The 18025-nt window shown below is 38.5% G+C and overlaps 2 protein-coding genes and 1 long non-coding RNA gene across 3 annotated transcripts; all 3 read right to left on the reverse strand.

The window, feature by feature from the left end:
• Positions 1–257: 257 nt before the first annotated feature.
• LOC110041195 (uncharacterized) lies at positions 258–2373 on the reverse strand. Its single transcript, XM_020746477.2, has one exon. It carries the CDS (start codon positions 2078–2080, stop codon positions 476–478), a length of 1605 nt encoding a protein of 534 aa, XP_020602136.2. The 5' UTR covers positions 2081–2373; the 3' UTR covers positions 258–475.
• Positions 2374–3073: 700 nt separating this feature from the next.
• On the reverse strand, positions 3074–8021 carry LOC110041209 (uncharacterized). Its single transcript, XM_020746491.2, has one exon. It carries the CDS (start codon positions 8019–8021, stop codon positions 5619–5621), a length of 2403 nt encoding a protein of 800 aa, XP_020602150.2. The 3' UTR covers positions 3074–5618.
• Positions 8022–12273: 4252 nt separating this feature from the next.
• On the reverse strand, positions 12274–17077 carry LOC149101163 (uncharacterized). Its single transcript, XR_016203073.1, has 4 exons — positions 16645–17077; positions 15927–16036; positions 15338–15456; positions 12274–12512 (listed from the first exon to the last, which is right to left on the reverse strand). It is a non-coding gene; the product is annotated as an uncharacterized LOC149101163 (long non-coding RNA).
• Positions 17078–18025: the final 948 nt, after the last annotated feature.

Raw genomic sequence — 18025 nt, forward strand, 5'->3', positions numbered from 1 at the left:
ACTGATACACAAAAATCCCATGCTTACGAGTCTAGAAATTGTATAATTCTATAAAATATCCATACCTCCACCACAGCAGGGATTTTTTTCCAAGACCCCCCCCCCCCCCCCCCAACCCTCTGGAAATTCTAATGAAGCTTGATACATTTCTTGAAATGTTTTGGTCTTAGAGAACCCTCACCCCCCAGGAAATCCCAATCCCTTCTGTGGGGGAGTATGGATATTTTCTGGAACTGCACAATAATTATATGAGTCACTTCTCTCCAAAGTGCCTTATTTATTTTCATCTTCATTGTAACATAATATAATAAAGGCAGGTAATTTTCATGCATTATGGCAATGCAAGTCTAATACCTGAAGGTCTCAACAAAAATCATTTGTGTAAAGACCAGTAAAAAAATTATTACATTGGTACTTCTCACACATAGCTAAAAATATGGACTAACTTATTAATTGTACTCGGAAACTACAAGACTCATTCTTTACATTGAGAACTATTTTCTGTGTTTACATGTAAATCATGTTCTACCTCTTCCTGTGTACTTTCCCAATGAAGACGACGAACAAGCACTGTAGCGCCATCAATATTTATAATGCTGCCGTTTGGTGGCACTTGATCAATAACTTGATCAATGTCATCTAAGTTCCACAAGCCGACAACACATGACATGGTCTGGGCTTGTTCCATTTTGAATTCTATGGACTGGACTGGTAAGGACAGGGAAGTAAAATAATCCACAACAGTTTTCTTACTCACATTACGAGGTAAATGATCAATTAGCACCATCATACTTCGATCGCTTTCCTTACTGTATGCACCACTGTTCATGGCTCTTCCATCAACCTTCCTTATTTCTACTTCCTTGCCGCAAATAACATGGATGTGCTGCAACACCTTCTCCATGGTGCATTCATCCTGAAATTCTATCGTCGGCAAGTCTGGTCGGGTCCTGAACATCACTCCGTGTATATTAACATGAGTGGGTCGGTGATGATCACTTGTTAAATCCATACGTGTAATCTGTCCAAACTGTTCAAAATAGAGTTGTAATGCTTCCAATGTAATGTCTGAAGATGTACCACGCAACAGAATAGTTTTAGAAGCACTTTTCCACGAAATTGGCTTCACATAGATTGTTCCCCCAGTGGCAATTTCATGCACTTGTTGCTCCATGGCCATTTTGGCAGCACTTTCTGTCTTAAACACCACCATGCATTGACTGCTATGTTTGTCTGAATCTCTGCCTAGAACTTTTTCAACCTCTCCAAAAGCTAACAAGTGGCTTACTAATTCCTCATCAGAAGTTGCAGATGATACATTGTAAACATTAACAGCCCTTTTTGCCTTTCTTGTAATCTCAGTTTTCTCATCTCCACGAAAGGGCAGTTCTACGTTGATTTTCCAACCAGCGATCGAATGCAAACCCTTTGACAACACCTCCGTAACACTTTCTGGAGTCTTAAATGTTACAAAACCATAGCTCTTAGAAGCAACTATCTTCACCTCTTCCACTTCTCCAAAAGCAGAAAAATATTCCTTCAAGTCATTGTCAGTTGTACAGTGGACTCCTGTTTTCAGCCCAGACACAAAAATCTTTCTTTCCTCTTTTTCCCCCGAGTAAACATGCTTTACACCCGAAATGTCACCAGATCTTGAGACAGTTTTAACGGCTAAAGACACTCTAACACCCTTCCCGTCGATCACGTGATTTGCGGCAGACAAAATTTTGTCGACAACATTTGAGCTCTTAAACGTAACGAATCCATAACCTCTCGATCTGCCAGTGAGTTGGTCTCGAACAAGTTTAACTCGCTCAATGTGTCCGAAAGATTTAAAATAACGTTCTAATATCTCTCTGTCTGTCTCATGTTTGCCTTCTCTCAATCCAGCCACCATTATTTTCCGGCCTTGATCTTCGGGGTAAAGATTTCTAGAAGCGTAACACAAACGTCTGGAAAAAAGCAACTGACTATTTCCAACTAGACTTAAAGTGTGAGTAAACGGTAGCCCAGGGTTCCCCAAAGAAATCTTGAAAAATGAACATTGCAATCTCTTCGCAAAAGACATTGAAGCCGCCATGTTGAATTCCCTGCTAGCATCATGGGAAGGACGATGTTGAACCCAGCGCCCTCTGTCGTTTTGGTCAGCACCAAGCTCGTACCCAGATTCCTCGATGACTGGGCCAGACACAAGCTAATTAAGGTGGTATGGTACCCTAAAATATGGCGATGTTCATGAAAAATTCAATTTCTTGGAAATACAAGACTTAAGACCCTTGAGGACTTGTCAAAAACATTTTGAAACGATCTTGCCGAATTTCCTTCCAGATGAGTGTGAAATTTAAGGAAAGTACACAGTGGTATAAGTTTTTTCACGTGAACGTGACCAAAAATATAGATTATTTTTAACTTATATGAACGAAACTATTTAGAAAAAACTTTTAAGACATGCACAACTCGATTGGTATAATTATTTGTGAAAAGCTGTGCCATCACAGGCTCATTCATTTCCCTTATGACAAGGAATATTTCCCACAACTGCGGTAACTTTTTACAAAATAGAACAACCATTGCACCCCCTCCCCCGAGATCCAATCTGCACCCCCCCCCCCCACTATTTGTGACTCATTAAATGCTTAATACTTCGTGTAAAAAACTTAAAGTGCATTTTTCTCAAAAGTTTACTTTTGCACCGACTGACTTCGCGCCAACATTTCTACTTTGCAAGGTTTTTTAAGTAGAATTTCTGAAACTTGGACTCATCAAAGACCAATAGTGTCATGATGATATAAACCAAAAAAATCGTAACATTTTAAGGTCTGCCACGTGACATGAGATGATTTTGTCCACTGGGGGTGGTAAAAAATAAGGTTATTTCCAAATAAAGCTGTAAAAAGCACTGAAAATAAGAGTTAACTGTCAAAACTTAGGTTCATATCACAGAACAAAACAGAAACTTACATGATATGCTTATTTGACAGTCAATTCTTGTTTTGTAAAAGAGCAGGAAGTGTTGGCGTCAATACTATAAAACACTACTTCAAAAGGCTGTGGCTGGTTTCCATAGCAACCATTTTGAGTAAAACTCTAGAAATTTAATTTCTCTTCTTGAGTGCAATAGCACACAATTGATCTTTCTTCACCATATTTAAACAAACTTTTTGGTCCATATTGAGGGTACCATACCACCTTAAGCACAAATAACCAGCCGATTTCTCCGTTGACTTTTTCATTTGCATTACACTGTGTCAAACTGACGGTATTCATCAGATTGTCATTTTGTTTTCGCCACCTATTGTAATTTAATTGATTGCTTAAAGAAGGCTTACAAAAGGGGGGGGGGGGGGACTCAGGTACCCCAGGACCTCCCTAGCTACACCCCTGTTCTCTGAATGGGTACTACTCCCTCGCAGGTTAAGATGGAGTAAAATATGAGAGGGTGGGAGAGACATTTAAGATTACACGCTAGTTTAGTGGCCCATTAAGGCAGAGCATGAAGCATCTTGGATTATTTCTACTCCCGGGCAAGCCTCCAAATGTCTTGCCTAAGAGCGCAACACTGTGCTCTTATCCCAGCAAGGACACAAGCCCAGATCACTCACTTGGTGGAAGTACAATGCACTAGTTAGACAATGGGTAGTACATTGAATATTTACCAGACTCCCATGACGTGAATGGGGAGAGACAATAGAGAACAAAGGGTTTCACCTAAGAACACAGTTACACAGGGATAAAGACCCGGCTACAATAAATTAAAGATCTCTGATCTCTTGCTTACAGCAAGTTCAAAGAAGTTTTACCGCATTATCCTAGGACAACACTGTAGCTGGAGTGATATTAAACTAAATTGGTTACCTCCATGTGAAAGGACGGAATACTATTGAGCTTGCTGAAATTGGGACCGTCATAAGGCATTGTTTAACTATTAGAGCTTTCTGAACCATTTTCAACTACATTTTCACACTTTATGTTATTACTAATATCTGCAACTGTTGGTCGCGCTGACACTTTCTGTTCCTGACAAATCAGACACTTGTTTTACTCAATGGATGCTCAATCATTCAACACTCTGCCAGACATTGTTAGACATTTGAAAAATGATTCTCCACTTGCAATGTCACATGGAAGTTTTTATTTCAGTAAATAAAAGTGCAAGATGTTTAAATTCTCATTGATAACCCTAATTCTCACCGCAATACTTTAAGTAAGTCATTCACTGTCATAATATTTAAGCTTACTTTCCAGTAGCATATGCTATTTAGGTCTTAAAAAGCCACCAAGTGGATGTTGTAGTTAATTTTTGATCGCAGGTTTTTATTTTATTTTTTTTTTCCTAGCTAGTTAACTTATTTTTCAATTTATCCTTGGAAAATAACTATTCTTCATCAGGGATAAATTGAAAAAAGAAAAAAAAAACGTAACTAACTAGAAGAAAATAAATGACATATAGCTGAAATCTAGAATTAACTGAGATAACAAATTAACACCACGAACAAGTTGTGGAATAAACCATTATTAGAAAATAGCCAAGAGAAAATACACGTGCTGATTGGTTTAAAATCATGTTTCTATAACTCAAACTAGCACGAGCTGTTAACGTAATGATGGCACAAACAAAGAAAAGTTACATTTTCATGGTCAAAGTAAACAAGTTGTTTTCTAAAAGAAATAGAATACATGTTTTCAATGTCTCTTATGAGTTTTAGAAACACTCATGGAAGTTTGGGAGAACTTGAAAAAGCTGTGCAAATACTCCCTTGTTGGCTTGTGTTCCCACACCATTTTCACTTGTGTTTCTGTAACTTGATAGTAACACAGAACATGTTTTCTATTTCTTAATTATTGTCTAGAATAATTATATGACTCACTTACATTGTACTACTTAAGTTCTTGTTTTCATAAATAAGCCAAGCACTTTGCATCAATTATGCACAAATATAATGTCTTAAGGTCTCAACTTTGATTGCATGTGGAACTATAATAGTATATAGACAAAATTACATGGCTGTGCGGAGATAAAAAATTTCTCTTCAAGTGTTGAAAAATATTTCACTTGTTTGCTGCGCTCACTCGTGAAAGAATTTTCGATAAATTTTGTATCTCCAAGCAACCATGTAACATTCTATTTATTATATCAACACCAATGAAATAACAAACGTTTCAACTTTTGCTGCAAAAGTATGTTACCATAGCAACACGATCTTTTTTCAAGTGAAGATATATGTTATTTTCTCGTGAGAAGATATCATGTTTTTGAACAAAAGCTCGCCTGGTATTTCATTGGTGTTTATATAACAAAATTATTTCTCACACAGAGGTAACAAATATGGGCATCTAAACATGAGTGATGTGTACAAACCTCTGAAGAGCACTCATGTCGATACCTTTCTTTTAGCAAACGAGACAATGTTATGCTGTGATTAAAACAACATAATTGAACATTGTCAAATTGAAACAGATGGAATATATGAAATCAAAAATCTTCGGGTCTCAACCCTCCCAGGATTGAGGGTGAATGCCTCCACTCAAAATACATGTTAGTAATAATTATTCAAACTATTGAACTCATCTGAAAAACAAATCAAGTTTGTACAAGCTTCACCACTGATTTGTGAAGATTAACTTTCACCAAGATTCACTCCTTCCTCTTGTGCTTTGACCCAGTGAAACCGACGCAGTGAGATTGGATTTCCACCAATGACATGCCCCTTTGAACCAGCAATGTCCACTAATCTGTTCACATCACGCAAGTTCCACAAGTTAGCGATACAAACTGTCGGCAAGAGAAATCTCACCGACTTGACTCTGCAAGACTGTCCCAATAGATAATCTTTCACAGCTAGTTCATCAAGATTTTCTGGTAATTTGGTCATCAATACTCTAAGACTCAGAAAGTCAGATGGCTGACCAGCAAATGAGCGGTTTGCTTTCTGTACTCTCAGCTTGCACCCATTTACTTCATGAATTGTCCTGTTCAAGGCATTTTCTAGTGCCTCTTCATTGCTAAAAGCCACAGAAACGCCTGTCAATGTTGATGCTACCTTTTCAGAATGATAATTTGTGAACCCTAGGTACTCAATAGATCCGAACCCTTCAAAATAGTTTCGTAACATTTCCAATGTCACATCCTCAGGAACATCACTCACATGTAGTTTTGGCAAATGGGGTCGGCCTGAAAATTTATCATCTACAACTTTCACAACAACAGCCTGATCCTGGGAAGATATCTGATGAAATGTATCATTTAAAGATCCAATTCCACCATCAATAGATTCAAAGGCAACTAGGCAGGAATCTCTTGTGTCACCAGATCGATGTTTGTTGATAAACAGGACTTCTGCTACTTTCCCGAATTTCGAAAAATAATCCTGAATTTCTTTCTCTGATGTTTCTCCAGTGATATTGGACACCCAGATTTTATTTTCCTCTTCTTGACTACTCCGACGATTCTTGTGGCTTGCCAACGACATTTTCACATAAATATCTGTATCGCCAACCTTGTGGTCTCCATCTTTCAAGACCTGCTCTGCAACAAGGACCTCCTTAAATGTAATATAACCGTAACCTTTAGAATCCATGATGAGTATCTCTTCGATTTCTCCATAGCAAGAAAAATACTCTTCCAAGCTTTCTTTGTTGATAGAATGTTTAAACCTTGAGGGAGTCATGAATACAACTTTCCTTCCTTCTTTTTCGGCAATTTTCATATTCCTTGGATCTTGCTTGGCTTTCACTTCATCCATTGCTCTCTCAAGCCGCAGCAGTTTTTGGTTTTTATCAGAATATGCTAAGATTACCAGAACCATGACATCATTGATTCTATGGTGCGGCACACACATGACACGCTCAACACTATCTGCACTCTCAAAAATTATGTCAATAAGATCCTTGGTTTCATGAATACTTTCTATCTTTCCAAATGCTGAGAAATAATCACGCACACTTTTTAAGGACATTTCTCCTCCAGATCCTCTACGTCGTGAGACTAAAATCTTTCTTTTCTCATCTGCGGGGCTTTTGGTCCATGAAGATGATGCTTGGGCAAATTGTGTTTGCACAGATGCTGACAATGCAGATTTCACTTGTGTGGATGCTGCCTGTGCAGATATTGGTTGTGGAGATGCTGCCTGTACAGTTGCCATCTGTGTGGATGCCATCTGTGTGGATGCCATCGGTGTGGATGCCATCGGTGTGGATGCCATCGGTGTGGATGCCGCCTGTGTAGATGCGGCTTGCATAGACTCTGCTTGTGGAGATGCTGTTTGTATAGCTGCCTCCTTTGCAGGTGTTGTCTCTGCAGACATCCATGCAGCTAACGCCTGTGCTGATACTGACCGAGCAGACGCAGACTGTGCCAATGGCATTCTTTCAGATGATGTTTCCACCGATGCTGCCCCAGAGGAATCTGACTGGGTGGATGCCGTCTGTGCAGATGCTGGAAACACCAAAACTTGCCTGCCATTCAACGTATGTTGTTTGGAGGCTACGGCTTGCTTGAGGGAAGCTGTACTGGCAAATGAAACAAACCCATATCCTTTACCACCATCAAGATCCTTCTTCTTGGGTTGTACCCAACTCACATCTTCAATCTCTCCATATGCTGAGAAGTATTCAAGCAGATCTACCTCGCGTAGTTGTGGTACTAGCTCTCCTTTTCTCCTTCTTAACACAACCATGATTCTTCGATCTTTGTCCTCGTGATCGGCTTGCTTTCTAGCAGAGACACTCGTTGATAAATGTCGTAGCGGATTCCATCTTCTTCCACCATGAGGTCTCCATTTACATAAACTTAACTTGTAGAGCCATCTTGTTTCAAATGTAACAGAGGGTTTCAAAAGATAAGTCCGTAAAACACATGATCGCACTCGGCCACCAAACAACATCGACACGGCCGCCATATTGCACACATTTAGTTTCCAGGCAAAACCGCGTGTGATACCACTTTCGTACCCAGAGCTCCGCCTCAGCCGTAGCAATGGAACCAGCAGGAGTTCGTTTCTCGAAAGCCCCGGAAACGCCATTATCTAAAAACAGAGAGGTGTATATGCCTGAAACTTGTTGTATGAAGAAATCCTCTCTTCGTATTTAGAATATGTGAATGAAACAGCTCTGTAATCATAAGGTTTGAGATTTTGCTACGGCTTTTCTGGGACCCGTTTCTCGAAAGCCCAGGAAACTTTTCGGGCCCGTAAAGCGATTTTTAGTTCATCTGTATCTAAAAATAGAGAAGTGTATACGCCTGAAACTGAGATGCAAAGCGTTGAAGCACTAGTGGACTGGTCCACCGTGGAGAATTCAGGGCCCCGAGTAAGGGGAAGGTGCTTGGGCGGTTGCTATTTCTTGTGTTTTAGTCTCAGCGCCTCTCCTTCCCGCCTAATAAGGGATCTAGGGATCGCTCAGTGTTGTTTAGGGCGTTTGAGAGTTAGGGATATCTAGCTATTTTTTCGTATACCCCTAAAGGTTTGAGTTATAGGGTTTCAACTGTAAATATCAGCCGGATTGACGTCAATCCAGCAAATAGATTAGATTTCCCTCCCTAGTCCCCTCGAGCAAGTATTTCACTATTTTTCGTCCCCAGGGCCACCGGTCCCTTTCATCCAGCGGAACCTTGGAACAAGCTAAGAGGTGGCTCTGGAGATGCATGATTTGATTGGCTACATTTTTCTCTGCTTTCCAATCGTCCTCGTTCATAGACCGCCTTTTGCTCTTAACCTGCGACGTGGGGCCTTGGCACGAGGAAATTAGTGGTTCTGGGAACACATGACTTGATTAACTAGATCTGTAGCTACTGTAGTCACACAGTTTTGAGGAAAGATCAACCAGTGAATTAGACTGTTCAGCCCTTTGTTTCCTCGTATTTTTGTTCGATGGTTGAATGCGCAGACAGAATCGCTAAAGAACTGGGTCCCAGCGCAAACCGGGAGACTTGACGAGGTAAGGGGTGGCGTTTTACTGTCTCATAATTTAAACATTTCCCCTGTTTCTATAGATTTGAAGAAAACAGAATTTTTCGACAATGTGAACAGCTGTGAACACATGCACACAAGACGCAGACGAACATTTTCACAGCTTTTTTTTTTTTTTTTTGATTTCTCCTAAACATTCATATATAGTCACGCAACGCTTTCTCCCCACGGAGAGGCGCTGTCTGAAGACCCTAATAACGGCTGCGAAGGAGACTAAAACATTCACGTCGATACCTCAGCACATGCCAAGATTTTCCCAATACCAGAGCTAAAGGACACTTAACGATAAAGATTAGCGAAAAAACTGAGCAACGACGTTTCGGTGTCATCCTGGCACCATTTTCAAGTTAAAAAATATTTGTGCGAAAAGTAAATTAATTTATACCAATGGTAGAGGTGCGAAATTGAATAAATTAAGATTAAGATAGCTGTTCAATGTTCATGTTCATTCCAATGAGGTGTCAAACACTGGTAATGAGTTCAGTGTCTGTTCAAAGCCTAAACAAATACTTTTGCGCGAATGGAGTCTGACTGTGTGTTAAGGCTCGGTTTCTTCTTGCGAATCCACAACATTTCGTGGATCAAGCAATCGAACTTTCCCTGACATTTCTTTAGGATCTTAAAGTTGTTAGTCAGGTCACCAACTGTATCAACTCGGTGTTCATTTTGAAGGTGTTTTCCGATGGCGGTAAATCGGTGTTCCTAAATGCGCTTGTAAAGATGACGGCTAGTGTAACCGACGTATTCTGCATCACACAGATCACATATATAGTTATAAACAACGCACTGTTGATTGATCAAAGGTGGTTTTGGCTCTTGTACTTTGAGATCATCGCCAATTTTACGGCTTCTGAACACCGGCTGTAGTTTGTGATCAAGTTTATTACTCAAGTCCGAGAGATGTTTCTTTACTATGTCCGCTGATTTCTGGTCTTTAAAAGGAAGGACAATGCGGTAGATATTCTCTGTTGGAGGCGTCGATCTTGTGTCTGGTGACATCACTGAATTAACGAAACGGGTGATTGTGGAGTTCACAAGAGAATCTGAGTACTTGAGGTTAGAAAAGATCAGTTTAAGGCGTTCGCATTCTGTTGAGAATAGTTCCCATGTTGAGGACAAGCGGTAAGCACGGTTTAACATGGTTTTAACTAAAGATCTTTTATAGCGGTTGTCGACATGACTTTGGTGGTGTAAGAGGAGACCAGTGTTTGTGGGTTTACGGTAAACACTTGTTACCAGCTTGCAGCCCTTCTTGCATATTTCAATGCCGACAAATGGTAGCTTACCGTTAGATGCGATCTCCATGGTGAAGGATATGGATGGATGACAGTTGTTCAAAGTCTTCAGAAAGGCTTCTGCGGTTGGTATGTCTTTCATTGTGGCTAGTGTATCATCCACGTAGCGTCTGTAGAAGTCTGGCAACTTGTTCTCGTTTTGTAGCTTTTCCTCGATAGAACAAAGAAAAGTATTGGCCATTAGGGGACCCAAGCATACCAACCGCAGAAGCCTTTCTGAAGACTTTGAACAACTGTCATCCATCCATATCCTTCACCATGGAGATCGCATCTAACGGTAAGCTACCATTTGTCGGCATTGAAATATGCAAGAAGGGCTGCAAGCTGGTAACAAGTGTTTACCGTAAACCCACAAACACTGGTCTCCTCTTACACCACCAAAGTCATGTCGACAACCGCTATAAAAGATCTTTAGTTAAAACCATGTTAAACCGTGCTTACCGCTTGTCCTCAACATGGGAACTATTCTCAACAGAATGCGAACGCCTTAAACTGATCTTTTCTAACCTCAAGTACTCAGATTCTCTTGTGAACTCCACAATCACCCGTTTCGTTAATTCAGTGATGTCACCAGACACAAGATCGACGCCTCCAACAGAGAATATCTACCGCATTGTCCTTCCTTTTAAAGACCAGAAATCAGCGGACATAGTAAAGAAACATCTCTCGGACTTGAGTAATAAACTTGATCACAAACTACAGCCGGTGTTCAGAAGCCGTAAAATTGGCGATGATCTCAAAGTACAAGAGCCAAAACCACCTTTGATCAATCAACAGTGCGTTGTTTATAACTATATATGTGATCTGTGTGATGCAGAATACGTCGGTTACACTAGCCGTCATCTTTACAAGCGCATTTAGGAACACCGATTTACCGCCATCGGAAAACACCTTCAAAATGAACACCGAGTTGATACAGTTGGTGACCTGACTAACAACTTTAAGATCCTAAAGAAATGTCAGGGAAAGTTCGATTGCTTGATCCACGAAATGTTGTGGATTCGCAAGAAGAAACCGAGCCTTAACACACAGTCAGACTCCATTCGCGCAAAAGTATTTGTTTAGGCTTTGAACAGACACTGAACTCATTACCAGTGTTTGACACCTCATTGGAATGAACATGAACATTGAACAGCTATCTTAATCTTAATTTATTCAATTTCGCACCTCTACCATTGGTATAAATTAATTTACTTTTCGCACAAATATTTTTTAACTTGAAAATGGTGCCAGGATGACACCGAAACGTCGTTGCTCAGTTTTTTCGCTAATCTTTATCGTTAACTGTATTTCCAAATTTAATCTTATAAAGGACACTTGCGTAAAAAAAAAATCCTTACAGATACACGTGGCTTTTTTCAGACTTCCACTCTAGTCAGGTAATGAATTACTTGTGTCGAAAACGCAAGAAAAAAAGTGAGGGTTAATGACGTCGTTTCAGAGATAAGGCGTGTGGAAAAATCATCTGATTTGGGAGAATTAGTATCTAAGCCTGGTCTTTAGGGTTTTGACTTAAAAATATTGAAGATGATTCCATGGAAGCAAACTATATCTCAGTCGTGTTTTATATACACAAGTCGGTTAATTGTTGCGCAAATTTACTGAAATAATTCCAAACGTTACTGTCCTTGTGATGATGCATACTCAAACATTGTCGTGCAGCTTAACAAAGAGCTCAAAAGAGCGAAAAATGAGGTTGTGTGGAGTAGAAAATTTCAAATTAACAGACAGATTCCATGATGCCGTTCGTCTGTTCAGTAATAGATCACAAATGACATCAACATGTGGTAAGAAAACAAAGTGGCACACGAGGTAATAGCCCAATGTGTAACTGATGTTTTTATCTCATTTTGACGTTTTCTGTGATCCGTTCCTGATCAAACAGACGCACGGCAACATGGAATCTACTTGTATTATATAATAAAGAAACAGAAAAGGAATGTTAATGGCGTCAGCTATGCGTCTATTCTCTAATAGATCATATATAAATGCAAGAATAATTAGACTTGTCATAAAACTCACAATACGTAGATTTTATTAATGGCGTATTATTTTGTGGATTTAAACTAACGAGGCGCGAAATTGACTTTAATAACACTTCCAGTCCCGTTTGCATTTCTGTTCAAATTTGAAAGCACCCTCTCCAACGGTGAAACTCTCCTGAGTTGGACTGGCGAAGGTGACACGCCTTGATGGTCTCTTCCATTACCAATATGCCACTGAATTTGATGTAGTTCGTTAACAGTCAGACCTGAAATGAAAGTATACACAGATGCTGATAATATCATCGACTATAGGCCCTTTCAAGTCTGGGGTCAGGTGACAAACATTTTGACCATTTTTTTCGTTTTATCGGTTATAACTTAAAAAATGCCAGAAATACGACAGTTTATATTTTCGAAAAATTTAGAGGATATCTATGGAAAATACGTTTTGCTCTCAAGCATGCCACTTTAACTGAAAGAAACAAGTATATATCAACTAAACACAACAAACAGACAACGCTTCGGTGAGAGTTTTTTTCCTTTTTGTTTTTTCGTGTAGTTTTCCTGGAAATTAATCACTGACTCTGTGGGTAGCTCAACAAGACCTTTCTAGCTTGAGCTTTTTGTTTTCTCGTTATGTAAATGTAAAAACTATGTAAATCTTCTTTATAGTGGCCATGCACTTAGCTATACAAGCACTAAGCTTAGCTAGTTTACAGGCATGTCACTGAAACAAAGGAAACAAACATTTCACATGAACGTAATATAGTTAAAAATCCCAACTGGCAGGAGGCAGACCAGTTGGCTATTTACAAAGCGTGACCGAGGATTTGAACCAGGGACTACCGAGAAACATATCCCTCTAGTGGCCGGGTGGAGGCCTTGAACCCGGGACCCCCGGATTATAACACCAGCGCCCTAAACCACTCGGCCACGCTGCCTCTATTATATTCTTATATCACGTGCTATTCTCAAGAGAATTTTTCTTTGATCCAATTAAAAACTGTTCATTCATATACACCCAACTATTTGAAAATCTGAAAGCAGGAATTCTCAAGTATCATCACTTGGTCTGATGAAAAATGGAGTAACAAACTATCCAAGCTAAAAAAAAGGTTTGTTGAAGCTAAGGAACATGAAGGATGAATCAGAGATCTAAAATGATTAAAATAAAGGCTAAAGAAAGATAATAATTTATTTATTTATTTATTTTTTTATCATAAATAAAACTTTCGCCGATTATTTCATAAGTCGCAAACTTTCTCTGTTTAATAGAAATTACACCTTTCTGAGGCTTAGTTTTAAGTGCTGGAAACCTTTTAGCCAGCGTTATTTTAATCAAGATATGTTTACAATTAGCTTGATTAAAAATAAATTTAGTGATTAAAACTTAGAATTCTCTTTAGTTTAGCTGTGTGGAAACATTTTAATGCAAGTTCTGAGGGGTGAAAATGTGATTATTCGAATATATTTGCTACATGTTTTTTTATTCCTTTCATTAACTTTAGTGTCTGAGTCGTAAGATGTATGTGATGCCCCTTAAAATCTACCTCTCGCCAAAGCAATTACCATATAGCCTCATGTACAGCTTCCACATCAGGGAGATTAAGCCCTAAGCGAAAACAAACGCGTTCTAACTGAAGCAACCCGTTGGCTGGGTACACCAGTGTTGCGCCTCCTTCTTACATTGTTCTCACCAAGCTCTTTGTCGAAAATATGCCATAGTTGTTCTGGATTTGTTTTGCGAAACGTTTCGCTGGAATCTATGCTCCAGAGAACCATTTCGCACAGCAAATCCAGATTAATAACATTATGTGGCGAGAAATTTTTCAGTAAGAATGATTGAGGCCTTCGATTTACAAGACAGAGATCACAACTCTAAGAGTAAATAGGACTTTGTTAATTTCAATTTTCTGTCCCTTAGAAGCTACACTTATTCCATCATTTTTATGTCTTAGGCACATTTTGTGCGTAACCTCAAATACTTTGTTATAATTTCAGCTCCATTCTGAACAGGTATTGCGGCATATCTACTGATATAGTGCCTCTTTAAATTGGTGTAGTCCAGTTGTCTTTTTATTACCTTTGTTAACTTTGCCTTAAAAATTGTTTCTTTAGTAGTTGGTAATTTAATTCATCAAATAACCTTTCGGCGATATCAGCTCTTTCCGCCGTTTTGTTAGCATAACCTTAAAGGTGTACAAAAAGTTTCTAGTATTACGGGATTCCACGATTACAGCAATGTCACTGGGCACATAGGTAAGAAAACTACTTTCTTTTGTTCTTGAATTTTTTCTTGTTTTAGACTTGAAGGTTATAACTGCAGTGAGGAAAGAAGTTATAATTTGTGCCATGTTTCATTTGTTGATGGAAATTTAAGGATGGCAACATTTTTCCTCCTACAATATTCCTTCATCAGTTCATAGCACTCCGAAAAAAGTTTTCAATCAAGGAATTGTGTATGAGTAAACTGAAGAAACGTTAATTCTTTCCATTGGGATAGAATCGAAATCACTTATTGATTTGGGTACCGAATAATCCGTCAGCATTCGTCAGTGCGAGAATTTCTGTAGCATGCTCCACGTTAAAAGTTTGTCTGTGTCACTTAAAATTTGTAACAATTTCATTGTACGTTTCCTAGCGATTTTCTTTCTAAAAATCCTATCCACGAAAGTAAATGACTCAATGATCCAAAAGATTTCGATTAGTGCACAAGAAGGAACGGAACTGAAAAATTTGATTGTTCCTTGTGATAGTCTTTGGGTAAGAATCTAACATTAATATTAGCATTAGGTTTAAGGAGAAAGGAAGCACTAAAATCTAAAACTATATATCATTATAGTAGGCAACATTTTCTGCTAACTATTCAGTAACTAGTATAGATACCAAGTGTAATACTGCGAAGTGATTGCACATACAACCAAAGCAGCTGAACTGCAAACCCTTGTCTGCTCAGCCGGTACGTTAGTAAAAAGAAAAGAACATACAGCTAAAAGAACAATCAATTCAAGTTTCAAAATGCACTCCCGAGTTGAGAAAACGGTCTCCTTAACTACAGAATAGACAAAAGAACCAACAATCAAATACTTACAAGCAAAGTTATCGCCTATCCTGACGAGGCTTTGGTATTCATGGCTGTGATATTGCGCCGATCTACACCATTTAGCATCGTTATATTTCTTTTACCTTTTTATATTTCTCCAAGGACAACTGCAAGGACAGCAGCAAAAGTATGGGATAAACTGCATCCTTCCGTTGTGTTCTAAACTATACGAATTAATTCTGAAAGGGTCTAAAAGCATGCCAAAGACCCCCCAAAACTTGAATAATTGCAATACATGGACCGAAAATAGAAAAATACAACGCGAAATCTCTCATGTTTCTACATCTGTAACGAATTTCCCACTGAGCTTTGTACGTTCTTCGTGGCATTTTCTCTACCATCCTGAAACGCATAGAAACTGCGACGACAAAACATGTAGTCAATGTTAATTTTTATATGCCATTTTTTTGGCCTTAATCTGTTATAAAATAGAAATAAAATGTCCCTTCGAAGAAGGTGGATTAGTGTATGTTCTTTTACAAGTTTGCTCTTGAATCACACTATCGAAAGCAGTTAATTATGTGAACTATACATCACCAAAACGTTTTACCCGTGAAAGAAAGTAAGCAAAACTTACTAATCTTGTGCAGCTCTTCTTCCAAAAGTGCACCTTCGTTATTGCAGGGCTCTCTGTTGAAAGTGATGGGGAATGTGGTATAGGCGTTGTCTTTAAGGGACCCTGTAGATCTAATTAGAAAAATAAAACTGACATATGACAAGTGATAAATGGATACCTAAAACGTAGGTGATCTCAGCGAAGACAGCTTGTGTACAGCACATGTCTATACGTTTTTCACCAGAGAAGGGAGCGGTTCATATCTACACTTATACTTTACTGCATCTTTGTTCTGCGTTTTCGTGAGGCAGTGAAAAAGTATTTAGTGTTCTTCATTTTATACACATTTTAAAAGATCCTGAAAGCTCTTAAAAATCGCGTTCAAAGTTAACGATTTCAAACAAAAGACGAGAAAACTTTCTAAGTGGAGTGGACAAAGAAGACATGCCTGCTGTTTCTAAGGAAACGAATCAAATAGTTGGTAATATCTTAAATAAAAATGAGCTCCAAAGAAAGCGAACTGTGACGTTAGGGAGTAACTCGGTGAAAAGACACATGGTGACTGTTTCACTGCTTATTTTACCATTTGTATTAAAGCTGCCAGTTATTATCATACCAGTAATCAATGGTTAGCAATTCTTGGACACTTTTCATAATTAGTTATGTCAATAAAAGCAATCGGCCGACAGCTGTGGTTATCAAAAAGGAGGCAGGTAATAAATATAACAGACAGACTTACAGATGCTTGGAAGTATAACTTGTTACCAGCGAAATTGATCTTTCAGTTCACGATGTCCTGTTAGGTGAGATAAAACTTACAACAAGAAGGAACTGTGAGGTGTGAAATAATTGGCGTGAATGGGCCAACAGGAGCAAACAAAAATCAAAACAAAACAAAAAAGAAAATGCACGACACAAGCGTACAAAAGGAACCACATGGTTTTACCCTAATGGAAAAGGGCTAAAGATGATCTGTTTGACATATCGAGCGGCAACTATTGCAAATTTCTGATATCTGGTTATTATGAACAAACAAATATTGAGTGATCTGTCATTTAAGTGCACGTAATAACTGAATAGATTCGCAGATGTAAATAAGACTTTCAGACAATGTATGTTTTCTGACATTTCTGTAGCAAAAAACGAGAAACATTAAATGAAAGTTAAACCCTAAACGTTATTCTCAGAAAAAAAATAGAGACCAACAAACATTTCCAGAGTTATAAATTAAAATCCATTTTAGGGATAATTCTTAGCACGAAAATTCAGCTTAAAGCCTAATTTTGAAGCGCTTAAAAGTTACTTCTTATGACGACAAGAAGTACTTAACATGCTATGATTCAAGAAGTTGCCTCTCAAGATGTATTTTAAATAATAGTTTTTTCGCCAGTTGTTTTCTCGTCGATCCTCGTGCTCGAGTTTCCAAGATTTACAAAATGTGATATTTCTGTTAACAACAACAATCTTTACTTATTTTATGCGAAGAATTAGTTACAGAGATATACACTGATGTAATGTGGTGTTACTGATGTTATGTTTATAGGTTATTAAACTACCGGACGAATTACGGTACTGGTTATTTCAAATAAACTCCTCCAGAAACCGTTAAGAAATTGTTCTTATGTTATCATCTTTTTTTATTACAAAAACGATAAAAATGCATGCACCAGAATTAAAAAAAAATAAGCCGTTATTTCGGCAATTTGAAAACGCGCCACGATTAGTTATTTTCTATGCCCGCGCTTTCTGCCATGAAATGGGTGTCGTATTTTGGTCAGTAAAAAAAAAAAAAATGGCACGTTTCGAGAAAAGATTGGTCGCTTCACTGATAAGCTAAGTTTATCTTTATTTCCCCTTTTATTAAAATGTTTTTCATGAGGGAGAGAATTTTTGAACAGTTTATTTCATGGATAGGAGTGTTCGTGATTTTAGAACAGTCATGGCATCGAGTTATATGGAGGGTTTCCAAAATGAAATTCAGTTTCTTTCGTCTCAGATAGCAGCCTCGCCGCTTTCGTTTTTATTTCACCATGTTAAATAACATCAAGTCCCTGGTGAGAAGAGTTAAGATCTGGCCTTTTTTTCTGTCTCTCCAATGACAGCAACTACTAGCTGATCTT

This window comes from Orbicella faveolata, unplaced genomic scaffold (genome assembly GCF_042242905.1).
Source record: "Orbicella faveolata isolate gen_17 unplaced genomic scaffold, um_ofav_v1 contig_4, whole genome shotgun sequence".
NCBI lineage: Eukaryota > Metazoa > Cnidaria > Anthozoa > Scleractinia > Merulinidae > Orbicella > Orbicella faveolata.